At 41.9% G+C, this 26,178-nt stretch overlaps 1 protein-coding gene across 6 annotated transcripts in view; it reads left to right on the top strand.

The window, feature by feature from the left end:
- The window catches only part of FGL1 (fibrinogen like 1), a 60,336-nt gene that overhangs the window by 31,705 nt on the left and 2,453 nt on the right, over positions 1–26,178 (top strand). For 4 of the 6 annotated variants that reach the window (XM_043513701.1, XM_038398537.2, XM_038398535.2 and 1 more), the window contains exons 5-8: positions 4,122–4,219; positions 6,174–6,262; positions 7,238–7,425; positions 10,939–11,062. In XM_043513701.1, the coding sequence (XP_043369636.1) occupies positions 4,122–4,219; positions 6,174–6,262; positions 7,238–7,425; positions 10,939–11,062 (499 nt within the window). Of the gene's footprint in view, positions 1–4,121; positions 4,220–6,173; positions 6,263–7,237; positions 7,426–10,938; positions 14,940–26,178 lie in introns of those variants that run through there. The other 2 variants (XM_043513702.1, XM_038398538.2) reach the window with 1 other exon arrangement.

Here is a 26,178-nt window from a genome sequence, read left to right on the forward strand (position 1 = left end):
AATACTAAACTACGGAATCCTTTACAAAAACACCTGTGAGGCAGGTAAGTATATATTAAAAATAGTTGGAAAACTGGGGAGGAGAGAGTGTTCTGTGGAAAACCTGGTCTTTTCAGCAAAAAATTGAAAACCAAAATAGTTTGATTCAGAAATGACATTTCAGTGTCCCATGGGAGTGGTAGTTCAGACACCTCATGCTTCTGTTCTCCTCTATAGGCCAAGCTCCTGGGTTGGACTACATCTCCCATGATGTACCATGTGAATTAGGAAATCCCTGGCTTTGGTGCATCATGGGAGGTGGAGTCTGGCTTGTGAGCCCAACATATAGAGGAGAATGGGAACATGAGGCAACTGAACTACAACTCTCATGAGTCACCATGGTGGCATATCTGAAACAAAATATTTATGTACTTGGCTGAAATATTTCAATTTTTGGCTGAAAACCAAAATCTCTTTGGTTTTCAGGCACTTTTTTGTGTGGATTTTGTGTGCATGGGTTGGGGTTTGTTGTGGTTTGTTTTATTTTATAAATTGGTTTTCAGGCATGAGGGTTCTATAAAAAATTTAAATTTTCTATGTAAAGCAGGTACTACTTGGGGGGAAATTATTTTGTTGAAAACCCCATTTTCTGTCTTTTTTATGACAAAAATATTAACTAGTTTTAGTAAGTATTACTATCCTCATTTTATAAATGGGAAAAAAGAGGTTAGAGACACAAGTCAATCTGGGAAAGGGAAGATTAGAATTCAGTAGCTCAAAGTCCTGATTCCCAGCCCTGTGTTCAGTCTGCCAGACAATACTGAGTCCAATATGGTTTTAATATTGTTACATAACTCATACTCAGTTAACATTAATGATGTTAAATGCACTACCCTGTTACCATATGTTCCTGATAATCTCTGCAGTCTCCTGACCTAGTTTGTAATAACACACTGTAGTAAATGAAGATCTTTAAATGTCTGACACGTTGCTTACTTCTTTTAATTGTAGTGAGTACACCCTGTATTATCCATTGTGTATTTTATAGTGCATGCTTGGCTAGCCTCTTTTACAAACTCTTAAACCTCACTGCTAGATATCTCTACAGTCACCAGTAAAAAATACCTTAACATACAGAAACACAAGTGAATCTTGAGGCAAGTTCATTATTAGCACATTTTCACAGTCATATGTTGCCATTTCATGTGACATAAGCTAGCAATGTATTTGGTTTTATTGTCAGTTGATATCTACAGTAATTTTGTGTCTTTGCTCTATTTCACTAACTTTTTTTCCCTTTTAAAATGCACTAAATACCAATAGAAAAAGTGTTCTTCTGGAATTGTATTTTTAATCTAAAAACTACTCAGCACATTTTATCGACTAACATAACTAGTCCTCACAATACCCTTGCTGGTGGTGGGGGTTGATCCTGAGAGGCTGAGCATCTGCAAGTAGGCGAAAAGTGAACAATACTATTTCTATTTTTCAGATGGGGGGAAATAAGGTTTTAGTTCATTGATTGACTGAAACTGAATTACTGTGCCTTTACAATGAAGTAACTGAGATCAGTATTAACCCCAAAGAGCTTACAGTAAGTGATTTATACAAGACCGCAGAGGGACTGTGATTCTCCCTTCAGGACACTCAGAACCATAAGCCACTGTGTTACTCCTCGCCTCACAAGTGAGAGCTTTGCTACTGTTAAACTGTATGTCAGTTCTCTGACATACCAGTCTGTCTGCCTTGCCAGCAAACTCCTTGAGACTCTTCCATTCTAAACTTTTCTTGCAGGTAACAATCAGTAAAACCTAACTCCTGAGTTCCCCAGAGATGTCTTTTTGCAGTGTCCAGTCCCTTTCACAGAGACAGCGTGCACACCAGCCTGTTAGATTACCTGAGGACTCATTCTTCACTTAAATATAATATCAATGAGATGGGTTATAGTAAAACTATTAATAAGTTTTTATTAATAAAGTACAGAGATTTAAGTGATACTAAGCAAGAGAAAAAGACAGGTATGGTTACAAACAAAACACACATTCTAGTCACTAAAACTTTTCATTTTAGCAAGTTACAATCTTTACCTAAGCAGTTCTCACTTACATCAGGTTACCAACATATTTAGCCCTTCAGGCCAGGGGATAAAACTTGCACAGAATCAGAGGATAGTGTCCCTTTTCTTCCCTAAGTGATGGATAACTAAGGGGTTCTCTCTCCTTCTTTTTATAGTACAGGAAACCTTTGAAAAGCAAACCCAGACAAAGTTCCTCTCCTCTCCTGATGTGTGGACACCATGCTGTCTTCCTCATCCCTTGGTCAATTTTCTTTTTCGATTGGCTTAATCACTTCATTTCCCTTACCTGTAAATGTACTTCCATTGTCTCTGGCCTCTCCTTGCTCAATTTACATTGGAGACAAAGGTAAAGGGGTGAAACAATGTTCCTTGTCTATGGCAAACCTGTTTATCTGCTCTACTCAGGTTGCTTGATCTGAACATATTTCAGGAATATATTTCTAGCACATATACACAATTCTTTACACACTGACTGCACATATATCACACAGTAATATTAGAGACCGCTGTATCACCAGTTCTTACATGATACTTCACAAGACACTCTTTGGCTAAATATTCTGACAACAGCGTGTTGGGTGCGGCCTTTGCCTGTTGGCATAAAGGGGGCTCTTAGTATCACAGAGAGTCTGTCAGAGCCACTCTAGAGATGGAAAAGTAAAGATCTGCTCGAGCCTAACTTTAAAGCCCAACCCAACCCTGACTTGACCACAGCCAATCTGAACCCAGCCCAAGCATGTTGGGTTGTTTCATACCCGACCCAAACCTGACACTAGTATTTTGGTCCTGTCAGATTCAAGTCAGATTGCAGGGGTCTAACCTCTGGCCCAGAATGCATTTTCTTTACTTTGTTTCTCCATGGAGCCATTGGGGCTCATTACCCCCTAGCCCTGCTCTCCCACCACAGCCCATCAGCTGATCCCAGCCCCAGCCAATCACTGCACACCCAAAGGGTGGCCAGTTTTCCCCTCTCCCTGGCCACTCCTTCCAGACCTGTGTTAGTGCCACTGCTTCAACCTTGGAGGTCAGGCTGGTGGGCCTTCCTGCTCCCCGTTCTCCATACCCCAGATCTATTTCCGGCAGCTCCTTCCTGTAGGGTCTGGCTGCATGCCCTGCCTGCTGGCCACAGCTGCCTCCCTGAGCTGTGCGTGCTGTGGAAAAAAGGCACGGCAACTTGTCAGCACAGTACAGTGAGGTGGCAGTGGCCAGCAGGAGCAGGGCAGGCAGCCACTGCTGTACCAACCCCCAGTGCAGCTTGTGCTCAGAGCCTGCCTGACTCAACTTGAGCCTGAGTGTCAGGTTGTTCTCCACCCGATCCATCCTGAACCTGACACTTTAGTCAGGGCTCATTGGATTTGCGTTCCATTGCAAGGCAAAGGAAACAACTATTTTATCTGATCTGTCTGACATTTCTAGTACTCCCTTCACTATAGTATCTAGGCACCAGAGAGAGACACAAAAATGGCAGGGCCTATCAAAAGATGTGCCCCTAGCTCAAGGGTGGGAAAAGCAAGGTGATGGTATAGCTTACAAAACAGTAGCAGCTAGATCTGTGGAAGTTTCATAAGCTACTCAATCAAATCACAGAAGGTATATTATTTCTGATGAAATGCTGTGTGTGACACTCCTACACATAGACTTTCATGCTGTGGTCACCCGGAAAGTGTCTCTTCATTATACATATTTGGGGGATGATTACTGGAATTTAGGCAAGTATGTTATGCAGGAAGTCAGACAAAATGGTTATAATGAAACCGTCTGACCTTAAAAGCTATTGTGGCTGTGTTTCTGGAAGCCAAGCTTTAGTTTGGGTTTCAGCTTCTAGCATAAAAAACTAAGGACTTCCCACTTCCATGTGTGTAAATCAGAAGTAACTCCAGTTAAGTTAATAGACTTACACTAGTTTAAAACCAAGGTAAGTGAGGTCAGAATCATGCCCCAAAAAGTCATTTATTAGTGACTTGATATCATATAAGACTGTGAGGTTAAAAAAATGGTATAGTTCCTAGCAAACTTATTATCCTCTTTGATTATCCCAAATCATTAGTTTCAATTTTATTTTCAGAGTCTGGGATGACTATGAACAAGGTTTTGGAAATTTTGTTTCAACAAAAGGTGAATACTGGCTTGGAAATAAAAATCTTCACTATCTCACCAATCAAGGTAAGATTTGTGCAGAAATATTTTTCTTCCTTAGCAGCCTTTGCAATACAGGCAAATCCACCATCTGTTTCTGCTTGTTACTTTGTTTCAGGACCAGGTTCTGATGCAATTTGTATTCATGTAAATCCTGAGTCACACCACTTGTTTGAATGGAGTTGTTTAGAATTTACAACAGTGTAAATTAGATCAGAATCTGGATCTCAGTTCCTAATAAAGGATTCAAAGCCTCATTGGGCCAATGTGTCAATGGTGTGCAGGGATCCTCTACAGAGCAATGCTCTGCAGTACATAAGGCCACCATCCTCCACACCCTCAGATCCTTCCTCCCCATAGCAGACCTGCATCAATTTAACTGACAGTCCTGACCCAGTCAGTGAACTGCATCCGTTCCATTTAGTCAGGACTTGTAGCGGCCACATACGTGACACAATCTGACTGACAATGCAGGTCTGGGTGTTTTCTTATTTCTCCTACTCCTGAGAATGCTAGCAGTGTCTCCATATTTCTAATAATTAAAGGTAGTTAATCTCCTATTGTCCTAACATACCCTCCTCTAAGGGCTTGTCTACACTTAAAATATTGCACTGGTGCATCTGCACCACTGTAACACTTCAGTGAAGATGCCACCTATACCAACAGGAGGAGTTCTCCGATCAGCAAAGGTAATCCACCTTCCTGGGAGATGGTAGCTACAAGGAGGGTTAGGTTGATTTAACTGCATCACTCAGGGGTGTGAATTATACTGACCTAATTTCCTAGTGTAGACCAGGCCTAAATTATTGCTTGTTAGATCTTATGCTTCAATTTAGTGTACTCATTCCTCCTCCCAAAACCTTCAAAAGGCAGACTTCCTAAATTACTCTGCTGACAGTTCACAATGGCATCATGCTCCTCATTGCTCAATCAGCCTCTGAACATAATCTGTCCTCAGATAAGAAATCGAGGTCAATGGGGTTGAATGGGTGTAAGTGAAAGAAGAATTTATGCTATGCATTCAGGGCCAGATCTTCAATTGTCGTAAATTTGGCACAGCACCATTGAAGTCATTGGAACGATGTCAGTTTACACCCTCTGAGGATTTGGCTCTGATTGTTTAATTTACCAATCTACAGAGGACCCAAAGCCTCAAATTTTGGATTTGGATGGTAATTCCCCCAAATTTTGAGGAAGAGCAAATCCAGGATTATGGCTGGATCCTCTTTCCTACCTTCATCAGCAACTCACAAATCCTACCAATGTGAGGGCTGGGTGGCTTACATTGGAAAACTTGTACCAGTGTAACGCCATCAATTTCTGATACAGATCAGCCCCATATGTTTTGTGGAGGGAGAAATACTAATAAAAATTAATTTTAAATGTCTAAAATTTGATTCCAAGCATTGTAGTCTGTTATATACTCACTTTTAAAGACCTTAATGAGAAAATGTGGCTTTAGCAGAGGCGACGCATGGGGGGCATGCGGGGTGATGTGCCCCATCAGATTTGCTGCTTGGCTTGTACTGAGCATGCTCAGTAACACTGCTGAAGCCGGCTGCCCTCACTCTGTTCCCCTCCCCCACACTACTGGCAGGCACAGATCTTCTCTAGACGCTAGTGACTGTTATAATTTGTATTCTTGAAGTATATCCCACACCTCTTTATCTTCTTTCTTCCTCACCACTTAAGCATTTCTTGCCATTCCTTGTTTTACAATTTTAGGAGCATAATTTAAAGAAGATGTTGCCAGAACAATATTAGTTTTATAGAAATTGCTGTGATTTTTATTCATATGAATTGTTGTCCCATAACTTTTTAAATATGTAAATGCAAATGTGAAAATAAAAAGGCTTGTGGGAGCAAAAGAAGAAACCTAAATAGAATTTTAGTCTTTTTGTATAGCACAATGGCTTTATTCTGAGGAATGCTGAGAGAGGTTGATTTAACATGAATAAATATTTGTTATTGTTTTGTTAAGGAAACTATACCCTAAGAATCGATCTCTCTGATTTTGAAGGAGAACGGCGCTTTGCACAATATAAACGCTTCAGAGTTACTGATGAAGAGGTAATAAAATACTGAATAACTTAGTTAATCAGTAAATTCATTTTTTAAATGAAAGCTTGGATTCTGTAGGCAACAGAAAAAATATTATGGAAGGCCATATAATTATAGATTCCACAACTTTCAGATACATATATGGTTTTCTAATATCTCTTATTAACACATTTTCTTTCTCACCAAGACCTTAGAATTTTTGATTATGTAATAATACATTGGTTTAAGTTCATAAATTGGTTTCACACAATCATACTTTGTGCCTGTCTTTAAAGATTTAAAATTAGTTTTCTGGTTCTTCAGCAACCTTTTAATAATAGGCAGTTTTCATAGAACTTTGCTAATGTTATCGATGATGTTGGTTACAAAGATTTTTTTATATGAAAATGTTCAACATAAGATGAAGTTTTTATTAAGCAAAATTAGCTCTGTTAAAGGGTAAATCACAGAGAATACTCTTTGTTAACAAAGGCCTTGATTCAGCAAGGTACTTAAATATGTGGCTAATTTTAAGCATATGAGTAGTCCTGTTGAAGTCAATTCACTAGGACCATACATGGTTAAATTTAAGCAATACTTAAGTACTTTGCTGAATTGGGGCCAAATGGCCCAATTATGCTGAATGTGTCTGGTAGGTGCTGAGTACCCTAAACAACCACTAATGTAAAATCCAATTGTTTTGGAGGCAGTAGGAGTTAAAAGCATTCAACAGCTAATAGTAGCCCTTCAGCACCTTGCAGAATTGAATCCTAAAAGCCTGCTTTTAAACAGGTATTTAAAGTTCTTGAAAATTCTTTTGTCTTACTGAGCATCATCCCAGTTGCCTTTTACACTGTGTTTAAATGGCAAGAGCTAAATGACATACCATTTCTGAGTTTATATTAAATAACAGTGAATGGAATGTGTATATTTCCTACTTAATACCCATATTTGTTAATAACACCCAGAGATTAGTCTAATTTTTCTCTCCCCATTTTTCATTAGAGCTCATACCAGCTGAGCTGTGGTGACTACTCTGGCACAGCTGGTGACTCCCTTACTGGGGGGTTTCACCCTGAAGTGAAATGGTGGGCTGATCACCGAGGAATGAAATTTAGTACACGAGACAGAGACAATGACAACTATGAAGGGAACTGTGCTGAGGAGGACAGAGCTGGCTGGTGGTTTAACAGGTCAGGTATTTCATGAGAGTACCAATAATAGTGATTATGATATCTCCTGATTACATATGATGTAAAAACATATAATATTAGGTGGGATTAGTACAGAGGTGGGCAAACTACGGTCCGTGGGCCTCATCTGGCCTGCTGGACTATCCTGCCCAGCCCTTGAGCTCCTGGCCAGGAAGGCTATCCCTGGCCCCTTCCCTGCTGTCCCCTGTCCCCCGCAGCCTCAGCTCACCAGCGCTCTGGGCAGCGGGGCTGCAAGCACCTGACGGGCAGCACGGGTGGCGCGGCTGCCAGTCCTGCTGCTCTGAGCAGCATGGTAAAGGGGAAAGGAAGGGGGGGGGTTTGGATAAGGGGCAGTGGGTCCCTGGAGGCAGTCAGGAGACAGGGAGCAGGGGGCGCTTGGATGGGGGGGAGGTTCTGGGTGGGGGCAGTCAGGGGACAGGGAGCGGGGGGGTTGGATAGGTGTGGGAATCCCAAGGGGCCTGTCAGGGGGTGGGGGTGTGGTTAGGGATCAGGGCACAGGGGCGTTGGATAGGGGGTGGGATCCCGGGGGGGGCGGTCAGGGGACAAGGAGCAGGGGATATTGGATGGGTTGGTGGTTCTGAGGGGGGCAGTCAGGGGGTAGGAAGTGTCTCCCTTTTTAACCCCTCACTTCCCAAAATTTAATACCACTTTCTTTGAGAGGACTGAGATAAGTTAGGCCGATCTCATTACCTGTAGCCACCTCATAGGTTTGTTTCAAAATTAATTTTATCTTTTAGCATATGCTAGGGAAGGAGAATCAACATAATGGATAGTGCAAGGAATTGGGTATAATATCATAGGAAAACCACATGTGGACTGAATTTCAGTGCTACTTAAAGCTACAATTACAGATATAGAAAAAAGAAAAGCAGTACTTGTGGCACCTTAGAGACTAACAAATTTATTAGAGCATAAGCTTTCGTGAGCTACAGCTCACTTCATCGGATGTTAGTCTCTAAGGTGCCACAAGTAATGCTTTTCTTTTTGCGAATACAGACTAACAGCTGCTACTCTGAAACCTGAGATATAGAAAAAAATCAGTTGTGATCCTGTTCCCAATTAAATGAACCTCCAGCCCTAAAATTGCATAGGATTGTGATAACGTATCACAGTTTCATGTATGATGAATCACCAATGACTATTAGTCAACTGAGTCCATTTTCCTCAAAACAAATCTCTTATTATGTCTGATAGCTCAGGCAAAAGCATTATACTTTTGTGGAAATAGCTGCATGACAGGATTTGACAGCTCTTTGTATCTAATGTACTATTATGATTCATATCATATAAATACCACAGATAGCTAGCTTTTGTGGTGCAGGTTTCTATTAGCTTTGGGTCTTTCTCTCTCTTAAAGTGATAATATTGTCTTGTAGCAACTATGCTCTGGGTTAAAGATGAAAGCTGCTAACGAAGTTACCCCCTTCCATGATTCTGCCATTTTGTTGAGTAAGCACTTACTACTGAACTGAACACTGAAACACTCAGCAGAATGCTTGCAAATATCAGTATTCTGCCCACACAAAAGAACAAAGCAAGCAGGCAGAGTGAAATGAAAGCACTGAGAGCACTCATTTATCATGCTCACATTAGCAATCATGGAAGGGGGGAGAACCAGTGCTCTCGATTGGGTAATATAGGGTCTCCCAGCTGGGTAGGAATTTGTTTTTCTATTTAAAATCTGTTGAAATGCAATTTTTGCCTTAAAAAAATTAAGGGATCAGGAGGACAATAGGAATGGAAATAGGCTACTTCTAAGGTGTGTACATGAGCCTGCCAGGTTTGGCAGTGTAACTTTAAAAAAAGCATACCTTTATTACTTTTTATTTTGCATGAGCTGAGTACTTAACATATCTCATCAATAAATCATATGCCAGTTGTGTTTCTTCTGCATGTCTAGTTATTTCAGTGTCCAGACTGTTACACAGTATTTGTGTAGTTTTGTTATTGTGCTTTTTTTGCTCCCCAGTACCAATTTAAGAGTTGTTATTCTTGGCTCATGGTACTTCCAAAAAAATCCACTTGTGTCCATTTCCACCAAAAGAAGGAAATAGAGTAAAGAAGTCAATAAAGAAGTCCAATAGCTAATCACCACCTGTTACCCTCTATGCCTTTGCTAAGGAAGTTTGTGCTTGAATGAGTAGTGCAAACTAAACAAATGCCTACCCAGTAAGGTTTCAGAGTAGCAGCCATGTTAGTTTGTATTCAGAAAAAGAAAAGGAGTACTTGTGGCACCTTAGAGACTAACAAATTTATTTTATTTCTACCCAGTAAGGAAAGTGTATGACATATTGAGCATGTCAGTTCTGTCACCAGTTTATCCTTTTGAAAATCAAAGCCACCTTTTATATCTGCAGGTCATAAACTTTCAGCTGGTATATGGCATGATTCAATTTTAAAAAAGTGTTCGCAATGGACAACCAGCTAAATAAGAATTTTAATATATGGCTTTTATTATTATTGCTTCTATTTCAGTTCTTTTTAACTGTTGAGTGTAAACATGTGCAAACATACCTAGAGAGACTAACATTTGCCAATAGTTATATCCTTAAAGCTCATTCTAGATTGTTTTCTTTTTGAATTCTACCTAAAGACAGCTTTCTAAAATCCATCATAATGTGTGACAACTAGCTACTAATAACAACAAAATACCAACCCAACAGTTGTTATAATCTAGTATTGGAGCTATAGCTAAACGGATTCACTACAATATCCTGCAAAAAAAAAAGTTTAATTGTCTATATAATCACAATCATTCCTTCTTCTTCATGGAAACAAAATTAATGAGGGAGAGGGGCTGTAGCATAGCAAAGTATTTATTTGACAGTTACAAATGTAACTTATACTGTTGCAATGTATTAAAGAGCCAGAGAAGGATGCCCATTAAAATGGCAACTCAGATGATCCAGCTATTGGAGGATGGCCAGAATGGCTATATTTAACTTGAAGAGAGATTTCATATTTTTCCAACAAATATGAAACCAGTAGTTTAATAGCTGAACTGATGGTGATTATTCTTATTTTTGCATGTGAAACTCCAGCTGTTGACAGTAAATGCAGGATTTAGAGCAATTGCTCCAAAACAACAAATGGAGGAACAATGCCACATTCCTTTCACAAAGTTTTCATTGCCACATACCCTTGTTGCTAGGTATGATCTTAACAAGTCTGGAAACATTCTCTAATGAAGCAGATTAGCAGGCAAAATGTCAGGGAACTAATGGTGTTAAAGGAATGGAGTCAAGGAACAAAGGACTTTTTGTTTTGAAGCCGCTAAGAACCCTTGAAATTGTGCCCTAATTTAGCCTTTATTGTTTAGTAGCATTGAGCCCCATGAATGCAAATTCCTGCAGCTGTCAAACTAGACTGTCATCAACATAGTGATTTTTTTAGCTCATGCAACAACTACAAATCCCTGAAGCTTTTAGACAAAACAGATTTGTTTAATTAACATGAATGTCTTATTTTTGTTTTCCCCTTCTTTCCCACCAGGTGTCACTCTTCCAACCTGAATGGTGTGTACTACAAAGGACCTTATACAGCAAAGACAGACAATGGAATTGTTTGGTACACATGGCATGGGTGGTGGTATTCTCTGAAATCTGTTGTCATGAAGGTCAGACCAGCAGACTTTGAACCCAATGTTGTTTAAATATCTAGTTAATATAATTCATCCAGTTAATCTTTTAGCAAATCCATTTAAATTAAGCCCGATGGGCAGATTTCTCCCTCCACCACCCCCGCCCCCCGCTTCATTTATGCCTGTATAAATTTGGAATAACTTCATTAAAATCAGTGGTGTTATATGGGTATAAATGAGAACAGAATCTGGCCTTGAGCCTGGAGATACAAATAACGTGTATGGGATTGCTAAAGAGACCGGACAACATTCACCCAGGGTTTATGACAATTTTCACCCATGTAGAATACTTAGCAGTAGATCCCTAGAAGCAGGGGGAACTTCCACTTGACTGACAGGCACAATGGGGGCCAGAACTTCCCCAAAAGCAAGCGGTATTGGTCAGGAAGGAGGAGTGCACTGCTATTGTAGCCTCTGCTGGTGAGGCTCCTTTGGAATCCCCAGTGAAATTCAAAGCAGCCTACAATGCCAGAACCTCTGAGAAACAACAGCAGTGGGAATCACCTGTCCTTTCCTAGGACACAAGAGACTAGGCTGGTACACAGGTGCAATTTGTACCTTCTGTGCCTTCTGGGGAATGGGGTACAGGAGGGGATGCCAACTTGGCCCACTATTTTGGACTTTTTTGATTTGGAAACCATTTATATCTAAATCTATGCACAATAAATAGGATTTAATGGAAAAATTACAAAATAGATTCGCTATATTGTGTTAAAAAGCAATGTGAATATATATTACACATAAAAATGACATTAAAATAATGTTATGGGCGCCTCGTTTAGTGCACAGAATGGACTGTTTCTGAGAATTAATCCTGGTTGTGTAGAATGAAGGTGTTGTATGTAGGAGTCCTGTGTCATTTGCTGCAGAAGTTGAAAGATGTGTAGTGAATGAGGCAGTAGCTTGAATGAAGAAAAAGGATGGTCCTGTGGTTAAGGCCCTTTAGTTCTGCCCTGGAAAATTGGGTTCTATCCCTGCTGCTACCATATAGTTCCTATGTGATGTGGGCAAGTCACTTAAACCAAACTTTTCACAGATGGCCACTAATTGTGGGTTCCTCATTTTCTGGGTGCCTGACTTGGGCACTCACAGCTGCAACTGAAGTCAATGGGAGCTGTGCTTTGAACATACAGAGTGCTATATAACTCAAAGCACTCTGAAAAATCAGGTCCTAGTTGTTTCAAATTGAGCACCCAAAATTAATGATTCTGGAGCAATTTGTATACTGGGCATGCTGAGAGCCATTGAACCAAACGATAAACTCTGTATGTGATTAAAACAATTTCAAACCATGCTGCATCCTTAGTTCCAGCACCTATGAGTGGACATGCTGTGCACTGAATGGTGCAGGGGTCCAGTGGAAAATATAATGTATGATTCTGTAATTAAAGACTGTATCATAATACATACGCACAGGGGAGCCAAATTAAGGTTACATGGGCAAATTTAATTCTGGCACTTCCTAGCTTTTGAGTGCTTGCTTTAGCAAACTTAACATTCTTTTAATGTAGTTTTTGTGTGTGTAATTTTAAAGAAAAGCTGAACCCATTTCCATCATAACACCCAGCAGGGTTGGAACCTTTAGATCCATAGCACAGACTTCTGTCACTTGAGTTCACAGGGTAACTGATAGTAGCAGTAGGTTATCTTCTATGTGAACTAATGACTAGAGGGGGAATGGAACACTCCCTTTTCCAGAGGGTTTCACAGATATTTGCAGACAGCAGAGGAATGCTGAGTCTTCAGAATTTTGACTTTCAGTCTAGATTCTGAAGTATAGCATGCTTTACAGGTAATAAACCCTTGTGACCCCCTCACCCCAACAAGACTGCCCCCTTCTACCACTTGTCCCTTTAGCCTGTTCCTTTTCCAGTCCTGGCTCTCCCCCTCCTTGGAGATTCTTTCCCAACTAGTCCCAGTCTAGATCCTCCCAGAATCCTCCCTCCACTCCCATTGTCCTTGCCCACTTACATCCAGGCTCCCATTCCAAGCCACAGTCTTCCCCTGACCCAGGCTCCTTGTCCCAGTTTCCTTGCTCAGTCAGTCCCAATTCCCACCCCCAGCTCCTCATCCAATCTCAGTGTAGCATCCCTCCCTGCCCCTGGATTTCACTCCAAGTCTCTTTGCCCAGCCAGTGTCCTTGTTCCACTCTGCTCTCTCTTGTGTCCCCCCAATCTGGCTCTTGTCCCTTCAGCATTCAAGTCAGGAAATTTCTGCCCCAACACTGCCTGGGGGGTTGCAGGGGAGTGCTCATAAGCACAGGAGAGACAGCCTTCCTGCTCTCAGTCCTTATGTCCACTCTCACAGCCAGAAGCAGCAATTTCAGGCAAAGTTCTACTCTGCCCCTGTAGCTGTGAAATGAAGTATGCCCAAGGCAAACTGAGTCATTAGAGAACTGAGCTGCAAAAGTCTAAGTCTCTGCTGAGCATGTGTAAACTAACAGTTTTCAAAAGCTTATAATTTGGCCAGATTTGAGTGGGTGTTTTTTCAAGGAAAAGCAAAAGATACCATTCCTGGCTTGTATTTTTCAAGTTCCTATTCCAAAACATGGAGATACTAGAGCTTTTCAGCTGAACAGCTGTAATAATTTTGTTTAACATGGGCAATGTGTTTTTCCCTAATCTCATTCTAGGAAATGGCTAAACTGTTTTTGCAAACTTCCCCCTCCACCCTTCTTCCTTTAATAATAAATAAATAAATAAATAAATAAATAATAAAAAAGTTAGCCTCAGGCAGATATCTAGCATAGAAAGTTTCAGCCCAAACAGTTGAAGCTTGGCAAAGTTATAACCAGCAGAAAACAAGATCTTATAATGGAAAGTATAGAGTAACCTGCATTAGAGGTGTCATTACCATCTCCACTTATCATACAGGGCTGATGCTGAAGCCACTTTTCATGCAGAACTCCTATTGTCTCCAAAGTGTAACTGACTGGCTACAGAATCGAGCCATAGCAGAGGTTTTAGAGTAGTCATAACTTTTTTTTAAAGCAGCTTACTTGGGTATGTTCTTTAGAATCAATATTATATCTACCTCTATATTCTGTTCTGAAGCTCTGTTCTAGCCAGTTCTGTTTAGGTCCTTATATTATGCCCAGCACCTGAGCATTTTTGTTCTGTCATCATATTCAGCATAATTCAGACTTTAAACTAGTCAGCTATATATTGCAGCTGCATCATGTACAGTAAGCAAATTCTGTAATATCCCATTTAGTTTGTCACCTTTCATTCACTGGGGACATAGGAATAGAAGAGGTGGAATTCATATGGGATTTAGAACAAGCCAAAATAGGTAGATGTGGCCAACATGATTTTCCCCAATAGTCTCTTAAAAAAAATATGAAAGTTGACTCTAGGTCAGCGTTTCCCAAATGCGGCCATCAGGGGCTTTTCTTGCGGCCACAGCCTCCTGGGCAGTGATTGGGCTGCAAAGCAGCTGCCCCTTCCTGTCCCTGTTGCTCCTGGATGTGCCACCTTGTATTGGTTGCGGGGGCTGCCAGCAGGAATTGGGCCCTGCCCACTCTGGAGACACCTGGGGCACAACCTTGGAGGAGCAGGCAGCCTTGAGTTCCACACGGGGTGGTGGGGCTCGGGCTTCAGCCCTGGGATGGTGGGGTGGCAGGCTCCAGGCTCAGGGCTTCAGGCTCTGGCCCCGTCCCCTGGCCACAGGGCCCCAGCCCCTGGCTGCAGCATTTTATGCTATGGCCACGGGGCTTCAAGCTCCTTCCTGGGGCCTCATCTCCCAGGCTTCAGGCTCTGGCTCCCCTCTGCCTCCCCCACCCCTCATCGTCCCTGGCCCCTGCTGCCTATCTGTCCACCTCCCCATCCAGGGCTTAATTTGTACCCAGGCTTGCCAGGGCTGAGTAAGTCTGCTGTGAAAAGTAATACTTGTATGTTTTTTAATATCGCTTTTCACAACAGACTTCGTAGCTAGCTGGGAGGCTGTGAAAAATATTAACAAACATACAAATATCACTTTTCACAGCAGCAGACTTACTAGCCAGCAATAAATAAATTACAAGATTTTGATGTGCATATTTATTTGTTTTTCCTAAAGTTAATTAAGTATTTTAGCAAAAATTGTCAGAACAGTCACCAGCAAGAGTTGGTAGCTGCACTCTGAGGCACCAAAAAATTTGTCATGAGAACCCCTGCTCCAGGTTATGCTCATTTTACACCCTGTGATAGCAGAGGGATTCTATCTTTTCTCACAATCAATATGTCTAGACGTAAAGTACTAAAAGCCTGACTTGCTTTTGCCAGCAAATTCCTAACCGCAGGTTCAGTAGCAGAAAAGCTATTTGACAGAAATCTGATCTTGGCAAGTGCAGTCCAGAAAGTAGTTAGGGTCATCCATGGAGGTGGCAGAACTTGGACACTTGAAGATGCACTGATTTAGCACAAGCAGCTTCTCCTGGCAGGGTGATGGAATGTGTGACTGGGAAGGGGAAGACCAGGGAGATGAAGAGCAGCATGTTTATTTGGGTGCATCCGATGAAGTGAGCTGTAGCTCACGAAAGCTTATGCTCAAATAAATTTGTTAGTCTCTAAGGTGCCATAAGTACTCCTTTTCTTTTTGCGAATACAGACTAACACGGCTGCTACTCTGAAACCTGTCATTATTTCGGTGATGGTTGATTCATATGGCATCAAGATAATTAAAATTAAAAAAATCCTTAATTTAAGGAAACTAATAGTAAACCTCAGATATCCTTATGCAAGTATGAATCAAAACACAGATCTGAATGCAAACTGCTGTACACATTCTCTCTAACTCCAAAAGAAAAAAAGGGCCAGGCTCTGCCCTTTTCATTCCCCCACCACAAAACAGATGTTCTCATAGACTTTAGAGCCATGATCAATTAGTCTGATCTCCTGCATGTCACGGGCCATAGACTCTCATCCATCCACTCCTCCATAGGCCCATGACCTCTGGCTGAGTTACTGAAGTCCCCAAATCTTGATTTAAAAGACTTCAAGTTACAGAAAATCCACCATTTACTCTAGTTCATATCAGCTAGGGACCCATGCTGTAGTAGAACCCCACAAGGGTTTCTGCCAATCTGACCTGGGGGAAAATTCCTTCCAGACTCCAAATATGATGATCAGTTAGACCCTGAGCACCTGGAGTGAGACCCACCAGCCAGAGCACTGGAAAAGAATTCTTGGTAGTAACTCAGAGCCCTCCCCATCTAGTGTGCCATCTCTGGCTGTTGGAGATATTTGCTAATAGCATAACCAATGGGCCATAATCCATTATAGGCAACCTCATCAATCCATCCCCTCCATAAACTTACCAAGCTCAGTCTTGAAACAAATTAGGTTTTTTTGGCCCCACTACTGCCCTTGGAAGGCTGTTCTGGAACTTCATTCCTCTAATGCAGGGGTCTCAAACACGTGGCCCTAGGGCCTCATGCGGCCCGCAGGGTTCTTTTCTGTGGCCTGCCAGCTCCCCGCGGCCCTTCTGCCCCCCCCCCCCCCAGCATCTACCTAGAGCGGCTCCGGCCCACCTGGCGCACAGTGGGGGCAAGGGCAGGCTCATGCCTGCCTGCCCTGCCGCCACGCCGCTCCGGTAAGTGGCCAGGACTTGGGGGAGGGAGGGCACGGGGTCTGGGTGTTGCGCTGGCTGTGCCTCCAGGCACTGCCCCCGAAGCTCCCATTGGCCACAGTTCCCCATTCCCAGCCAATGGGAGCTGCGGGGGGTGGTGCCTGGAGGCGGGGCCAGGGCAACACATAGACCCATGTGCCCCCCCCCCTACAGGTTCTGGCCATTTCCCGGAGCAGCTTGGGGGCAGGGCAGGCAGGCGGGGAGCCTGCCCTGCCCCCAGTGCATGCTGGGCCAGAGCCTGCCCCCCAAACCTCCTGCTGCACCCCACACCCCTCCTGCACCCAACCCCCTGCCACACCCCACACCCCTCCTGCACCCCGACCCCCTGCTCGGAGCCCCCGCCACACCCCTCCTGCACCCCAACCCCCTGGGGCACCCACACTCCTCCTGTACCCCAATGCCCTGCCCTGAGCCCCCTGTACCCCTCCTGCATCCCCTGCGGGCAGGGAGGAGGCAGAGTTGGGGTGGGGATTTCGGGGAAGGAATTGGAATGGGGGCAGGGCCAGGGCAGTGGGGTCAGTGATGCGGCCCTCAGGCCAATATACTAGTCCTCATATGGCCCTCATGGTCATTTGAGTTTGAGACCCCTGGTCTAATGGTTAGAAACCTTCACCTAATTTCAAGCCTAAACTGTTGATGGCCAGATTATATTCAATTTTTCTTGTGCCAACATTGGCTCTTAATTCTGCTCCCTCCCTTGTGTTTATCCCTCTGATGTGTTTATAGAGAGCAACCATATCTCCCCTCAGCCTTAATTTCATTAGGTTAAACAAATCAAGCTCCTTGTGCCTCATCTCGTAAAGTAAGTTCTCTATTCCTCTGACCATCCTAGTAGCCCTTCTCTGCACCTGTTCTACTTTGAATTTCTTTGCTCGTCCATGTTTAAGAGAGTTGTGCACAGTATTCCAGATGTGGTCTCATCAGTGCCTTGTATAATGGTAATAACGCTTCCCTATTTCTACTGGAAATACTTCTTCTGATGCATCCTAGGATTGCATCTGACTTTTTCCATGGCCCCATGACATTGACAGCTCATAGTCATCCTGTGATCAACCAATACATCCAAGTTTTTCTCCTCCTCTTTCACTTCCAACTGTTATGTCCCCAGATCATAAAAAAAAATATTCTTGTTAGTCCCTAAATGCATAACCTTGCACTTTGCACTATTAAGTTTCATCCCATTTCTATTACTCCAGTTTTCAAGGTTATCCAAATCTTTTTTTACGATATTCCGGTCCTCCTCCATAATTGCAACACCACCCCACCTTGTATCATTTGCAAATTTTATTAACACGCTCCCACTTTTTGTGCCAAGGTCATTAATGAAAATGTTAAATAAAATTGGTCCCCACACTGATCCCTGAGGAACTCCTCTAGTAACTTCCCTCCAGCCTGACAGTTTATCTTTCATTATGACCCACTGTAGTGTCCTCTTTAACCACTTCCTTATCCGCCTTTTGATTCTTATATTAATCCCCATCTTCTCCAATTTAACTAATAATTTCCCACGTGAAACTGTATCAAATGATTTCCTGAAATTCAAATACCTTAAAATCTACTGCATTTCCTTTGTCTAGAAAATCAGTTGTCTTCTCTACGAAAGAGATCAGGTTGGTCTGGCATGATCTATCCATGGTAAAACCATGTTGTATTTTATCCCAGTTACTGTTTACCTCTCTATCCTTACTTTCTCTGTCTTTCAAAATTTGTTCTAAGACCTTGCATACAATTCAGGTCAAACTATAGTTTCCCATACCACTTTCTCCCCGACCACCCTTTTCATAAATATAGGTACTATATTTGCAGTTCTCCAGTGGGGTATGGCCTATAGTTTACAGATTCATTAAACATCCTTGCTATTGGGCATGTGCCAGGTCTTTTAATATTCTTAGATTAAGACAATCCACAGCTTCTGATCTGGTCCCATTAAGTTGTTTGAGTTTGGCTTCCACCTTGGATCTTGTAATTTTTACTTATCTTCTTTCTCATTAGACACCCTGCCACTGTGCCCAAGCTCTTCATTCTTAAGAACTGAGGCCAAGTATTCATTTAGGTGGTGGGCTATACCTAGATTATCTTTAATTTCCACCCTATCCTCAGTGTAAGGCCCCAGAAGTCTGGAACTCGGGCTAGTAGAGCTCCTAGGCAACTGAGAGCTCCAGGCTGCCACCCAACAGCAGCTGTAACCAATTTGCACTACACATCCCATGACCTGCTGTGGACACAGACCATAGGAAGTTCTGCCTCAAGAGTTTGATAGACAGCAGCCCCATGGATCCTGATTGTCTCCCAAGAAGTTTCCAGGCGATAATGTTGATCTTCTGTAGTGGTTATTACTTATTCATTGCTCTTGAATTCCTGGTATTGGTGTGATTCTCCAGCCTTGCCCCTTCTGGATGCAAGTCTTTTTGTCTTCTGTTCTCACTTGCAATCTTCTGAGAGTCATCCTCTGTCTTCCTGTAGCTCTGAACTCTGGTTTTCTTTTTGTAGGGCTAGCCACTCTTCCTTGCTCTCCCATCTTCTGTTAGTGACTCTCTCTCTCTCTCTCTCTCTCTCTCTCTCTCTCTCTCTCCCCCTTCATTTTCCAATACAGCAAACCTATTCCTTGGCTCTGTCTCCTGTGTTTGCTGATCTTTTCCTCTGACTGGTTCTTGTAAGCACATGTTTCCACTGGCCACTTAATTCACCCAGCAGTCTACCCTCACAGTTGTCCAGTCCAGCTTGCATCTGCAAGTCTTGAGTTTTCCCCTTCAACCTCTTCTTGCCTTTCCTTCATCATCAGCTCAAATCCCCTTCAAAACTCAACCATAGTTTCTACCTGCATTTCAAAACCTCAGATCTTCTCTTCCATCAGATCTATCAGGCAGCACATCATACAAATGAATCACCTTTCAGGTATCCTCTCCAGAATAATGTACATCCTCCATCTTCATTGTCTTGTCCATTGTTGGGGTGACTACCCCTGCTGCCTCTGTAACAGGCATGGCCTCCCATCCTAAGCTTCTGTCAACAGATAACCCACACTATACACAAAATCCCCCCTGCAGCTTCCTTTCCAAATTCCCCTGTTTTCAGTTGTTTTCTGGCTCATGTGCTGCTGGCTGACCAGTTTGCTGCCTTTATAGGCCTGCTGATTAGGAAAGCCTGGTCCCCTAATCAAAGCTCAGCTGTGATCCTTTTCTCACAACACACTGCCCCTTACCACACTTTGCAAACTGAAAGCAACCCAGCAAGCAAGCAGACACTCTTGAGAACACACACTCTGCCACTAAGAAACAGGGGCTTGCCTCCCTTCTCCTCCAGCAGGTATCCAATCAAACTCCCCTGATCTCAGCTCTCTTTGCTGGCTCCTGTGCCACTACTATGAAAGTTCTTGCAACAATCCCAGGGGATTCATGTATCTCTCCAGGGTTTTACTTGATGGCCCGTGTCCTGCCCTGCTCAGTGCTATTCACTATTTAAATTCCTTCTCGGGTCACACACTATACATTGGGAAATAAAGAAGGAAGGTGTTGTGATTAAGGCAGCAGATTGGAGATAAAGAGATCTAGATTTTGTTCTAGGCTCTTTCATGGATTCACTGTGTGACATTGAACCCGTGTAAAACAGGTGTGACATTTACTTTAACTTCACAGGGTCTGCTGAGAGTAGATACATAAATGTGTGGCATTCAGATACCAGGCTGATGAGGGCTAGAGGAAAGCCTATAAATAAATGAGATGTGGTTCATATGCATCTCTATGCTGCAGTACAAACTTTAGCTTAAATTCTACAATGGGTTTTAAACTTATGCTTTTTGTAGCAATAAGAAAAAATATTTTAAAAGATCCAGTCACAGGACTGGATGCATTTTCAACATACTAGTGTAGAACAAGTTCAGTCACATAGAAAATCCACAGAAGACAGGAAGATACACATATGTACAATATGATATATTCAACATCAAAAGAGAGCCTCCAGCAGTTATTTCTAACCAATTTTCTCATTAAACTCAAAGTGATCCTGCATCTTCCTCATGCACAATCTATAAGTCTGAATCAGTAGAGTGAAGATGAACGCTTGTTTTTTCAAACAAAAAGATAGGTTTCTAGAGATGTTAGAAATGCATTCTTTCCTGTTGGAATTCTCAAATTCCTTTCAGAAGCCTGAGTTGAGGAGGGTTCATTTTCTGCCAAGCCATGAATGATATTACAGATAACAGTTTTCAGAGGAGCAGCCGTGTTAGTCTGTATTTGCAAAAAGAAAAGGAGTATTTGTGGCACCTTAGAGACTAACAAATTTATTTGAGCATAAGCTTTCGTGAGCTACAGCTCACTTCATCTGATGCATTGGATAACAGTGAAATTACCCGTAGTATTTTGAAGAGGAAAAAGGAAGGAAGATTACTTAATGCATTCAAAGAAGCCCTACTGAGGCTGATCAAATTGCACTTAATGTAAATATAAGACATGGAAGGCTTAAATAGTAAATTCTCTAGCAGGAAAAAAATAGATTGCTCCCAAACTTGCTGATAAAATCTTCAGCAGTTTTCTTGAGCTTGCTGTAGGATAAATCAAGGCTTTTAACTTATGAGAATGCGAACAATACTCGTCAGCTGAGCTAGGACATATTCCTGACATTTGAATGCAAAAGTGGCAGAAAAAGCCATTTCCCTTTCCCTTTTGGAAATCTCATGAGGAAAGGTACTCTAGATTGATGGACAACCCGGTAACACAAAGCAACCCTCTTTCTGCATATTTTTTCATGCGTTTGCACACTGTTTATTTGGATTGTAACCTCCTGAGGTCCAGGACCTTGTCCTCCTAGCTGCTTGAAAAGCACCTGATATATTGGTGGCATTATGCAAATAAAGTATAACTCCCCCACCCCCATTTCCGTGTTTTTCTTTGTCTATAATCAATGTGGACTGCATTAAAATGTATGAGTAAAGTGTTTTTAACTCAAATGTGATCCCATGTTTCTTATTAAATAAGTAAAACCTTTATTTTTAAAGAACAAGTTCAGATGGATTTTTTTTTAAAGTACAATTTGGAAGTGAAATCACAAGCTGCTAAGTGTTCCTTGCTGTGCCTGCATTGCCTGTTAGTATTAATTTGTTTCCTCTACAGGTTTGAACATGTCCTGGAGCAGACTAGTATTCATGCATGATTGTAGAACAAAGATCAGTGTATTTGTTCAATCATTAGACAGGAACCACAACACAGAGCAGAATGAATTTGTTTCACTTGATACAAATTATACAACCCAAATAAAGAACAAGCAAAGAAATAATAAGGGTTTTGCTGGGTCATTCATGATTGAATAAAGAACACTATCCTAGCTACCAGCAATACACCAAGCAAAAAAGCCCTCTCTTTAATCATCCTTTGTGAGAAATGTCTTGATGTTTATGAACTAGCGGTTATTCTAATAGTTTTCCTTTTCCTTCAAATTGTTAAATTCTTTGGAGAGTGAAAGAATGGAAATCATGAATCAGCATGAATTAAGTGGAGTAGGGGCATAGATCCATTAGAACTCTGCCTTCTAACCTCTCCCTACAGTCAGAAATCTAACATAGTGCCATGTTTGTTTATTTTTTAGGGAGAGAGTGGTGCACTGAGGAGGGAGGGGAAGTTCCTGCCATAATCTGACCTATAACTTTCCTGCAAAGACTTTTCTCTGAAGCTCCACTGGCTGCCTAGAATTACTTCCGCTATCTCTCCCACTTACACACTGCTACCCCACTAACATCCTTTCAAAGGCTCAGAGCCTCAGGCCATTTCTCAGCCCAGCTGCTGGCAAAGTGCATGTGACCAGGGGAAAAGTGCAGGATAAGGGCTCCCCAGATGGCCAAACATCCCTTTTAAGCTTCTCTAATTCACAGCAGGGACAGGAACAGTACCTCAGTGGCCCAAAGACTTGAGGAGCACAATGGTGGCTTTAAACTGCCTGTATCCCTCTTCAGCTGGAGATCTCAAAACAGGCATTGAAAATTAGTGGATATTTTAAAACTTTAGGTATTGATTTCTTACTGCCTCACTGTTGCATTGGGATCTTCAGACCACCAGACTCAGATTCTAAGGATCCCATATTAATCTGTCCATAATGATGTAATATTATTTGTCTTATATTTAACTCTCACTGTCTGTGTCTTCTTCTCTTATGAATCACTCCTATGTATCTAGTGCTGATTACTGAAACATTCTTGAAGAATTGAAAACAACTCTTAAAAATGGCTACTTTCCATAGCAATAGAAAGGATGTTATGTTATGTTATTAAATCTTTGTCAAATGAGCTGAAATTAGGCTCCTGCCGTTAGAGATTTATTAAAGCACCATAACCACTAAGTTGTCATGAATTCTGCAATAGGGTCACATCTGTTTTAAGTGGATTTTGGGGAAATGTACAAATGGAGCTATTTACTATGAAAGATGTCCTGCCTGACAGAAAATAAATTTAATAAACCCAACAAATGATATCTGATTTTTAAGAGGATAAGGAAGCTGCAGATTTATTATACAGAAACATATGGCATTGGTCCTGTGACACACAAATCCCTTGGTAAAGAGTCCCCTATTCTTTGCAAACATCTCCCACCTCAGACATCATAAACTTACTAAACCAAATACGTCTTACAGAATATTTATGCACAAAGAGTAACATGTAAGGTACCTATAGAAATCTCATAACTTGTTAAGATTAATAATTATTGAAAGAGATATGTATAGGAAATATTTAAGGAATACTGTATTTATATTGTTAATATGTTTTATGGACCTGGGTTAGAAATTAATCCCAGGAGATGTGTCTTGGTGATGGCCGATTTGGGCAAAGGAGCATTGTCAATCCTCCTTGTTTGGCCAGTGATGTAATGCAAGGCTCAGTTGTTTAGCCTTGTGCACTACTAAGGCATAGACAACTCTTGCCTCCCCCTAGTTGTGGGGGGAGGGGGCACAATCTTAGGGTGACCAGATAAAAAGTGTGAAAAATCGGGACAGGAGGTGGGGAGGAATAGGTGCCTATATATGAAAAAGCCCTGAATATTGGGATTGTCCCTACAATTGGTCACCCTACACAATCTAAAGGGGAGGACACGTGACCGCCCCACATATCTCCTCTGCCCAATGTCCCCTGTTAGGATATAGATATTCAGGCCTATCTGTAAAGGCCTATACTCTAAGAATTTAGGTGTATTCTTATCACTTAGCTAGTTATAGAGGTATAAAAGAAAGAATCAAAATCACTATCTGCCAGCGTAAGGGCCTTCTCTTACTGTGACAGTCTGAGGCCCTGTTCTTAGGCTAAGATCTTTGACTAAGCAGCAGAGGCAGCCATAAGCTGGGAAGCGACCGGTCACATCCTCACATTCCAAACTAGTCACATTGAAATAAGGTGCTATTGGGCTGTTAGGAATACAACCCTGTCCTGATAGTGCCTATCGTCTCCAGAGAAAGGGAAGTGCCTAGAAGATGTAAAAGGAAACTTAGTTTGATAGCATCCTGTCTGGCAAGAACTCACTTATCAATAGACACAGCTGGAAACCCTTATGTCTTTATAGATGTAGTTGTGAAATCCTCACTTCTGTATTGTTTTGTCATTATAGTTCCCACTTTGCTATTGTTTGTCTGTATAATCTCTGTGTGGTTCTGTGATTGTTTCTGTCTGTTGTATAATTAATTTTGCTGGGTGTAAACTAATTAAGATGGTGGGATATAATTGGTTAAATAATCATGTTACAATATGTTAAGATTGGTTAGTTAAATTTCAGTAAAATGACTGGTTGAGGTATAGCTAAGCAGAACTCAAGTTTTACTATATAGTCTGCAGTCAATCAGGAAGTAAGGGGGGGGGATGGAAAATTGGAATCATGTTTTGCTAAGGCGGGGAATGGGAACAGGGACACAGACACAGGTAAGGCTCTGTGGTGTCAGAGCTGGGAAGGGAGATACTAAGGAAGGAAACTGGAATCATGCTTGCTGGAAGTTCACCCCAATAAACATCGAATTGTTTGCACCTTTGGACTTTGGGTATTGTTGCTCTCTGTTCATGTGAGAAGGACCAGGGAACTAAGCGGGTGAAGGAATAAGCCCCTAACATCTTGGTGCCGTGACTCAAATGCATTGCATCAGATAGGTGAGTAAGTCCTGTAAGACCCCCTCCCCAACAGTCTGTGCAGCTGCTTGGAGGGGATATAGCAAACTCTCGTGATGGTAGTTGTGGGCAAGCCAAGGTAAAGGATTTTTTTTTGATAAATAGATAAGGAATAACAGGGGCCCATACCAGGTACAGGGGTCAACCTGGGATGAGATTAAAAAGGAAATGGAGGAAGTGTTAAGGGTCCCCGAGGGATGGGGGGTGGCTCCTTTGGTATATGGGCAGTGGAAGAAGGCCCCTGCCCATTGGGACTGAATGCCTTCCTGGGAAAGGAGGCACTTCAGTCTGCTTGTGAGAGGTTTGAAATAAAGGCAGCATTATGGGAAGCTGCCAGTAATCTTTCAAGTTTGATGCTGCTTCAGCAAGGGCTGCTGAAGGGTTGTAAATTAGTTAGGGGTGTTTAAAGATGATTTGACACAACAGGGTTTAAAGTCAAAAGCAGAGTTAACAGACTATCTTTAGAGACTGGAGCTGGGACTTGGTCCTGGGGGAGTGGAGAGAAAGGGGGAAAAAAAAGTTTCAAAGTGCAAAATGGCAGGGTTTGCAGGAGCAGGTAACAACCCCCACTCTTCTCCCAGAGCCAGAATGAGAACCTGGAGGTAAGGGTTCCCTACTGTTTCAACCCAGAGCTAACTATATCCTTTTCTTCTTTTTCTCAGTTTACTTAATTTGCTGCTGGTAGTCTATATTTTAAACTGACCTGACCAGCTTAATTAGTTTCTTTCCACCTTTTCCTCTTCCTCTCCCCCTGCCTTTCCACACTTTGTTTTTCTGAGCTTTTAATCGAGGGTACTTTGGATACTTATGTGAAATGTTTTTGGTTATTTTTGGACAAAGTATGACAGAGGTCTGCTGTATTCCACTGGAATTTTTGGAGTAAAAGATCCATGGAGACAAATGTTTTACTGCCTTTTTGAACAGTCTCAAGGTAAAGACAGCACAGGTTAAGGCAGCTGTGTAGCAATAATTGTACTTGGTGGCTAAGTTGTTACAGACAAATTGCACTACCTTAAAGAATTAAATGTAGGAGCAAGTGATTTAAAGAAGTGAGTGAAAAGTTACAAATAGCTTTTGCAAAAATTGATAATACAAGGTTTGGAGGAAAGTAAACATTTGGGAGTTGTGGAAATGGTAAAAGGTAACTTGCGAAGATGTTAAAGTAAAGTTGTGGTGAACAAGAAGGAAGTTTTTGTTTCATGATCAAATCCAGTTATATAAAGGTAACTGTATGTGCAACTCTGTGCAGTCACATTGGATGGAAGCTTGATAATTAAATTATCCAAGGGGGTCAGGTAGAGTGGATACTACCACAACTATGCTTCTGCCCCCAGAAGCCTTTACAGCTATTCTG

Source organism: Dermochelys coriacea, chromosome 4, assembly GCF_009764565.3.
Source record: "Dermochelys coriacea isolate rDerCor1 chromosome 4, rDerCor1.pri.v4, whole genome shotgun sequence".
NCBI lineage: Eukaryota > Metazoa > Chordata > Testudines > Dermochelyidae > Dermochelys > Dermochelys coriacea.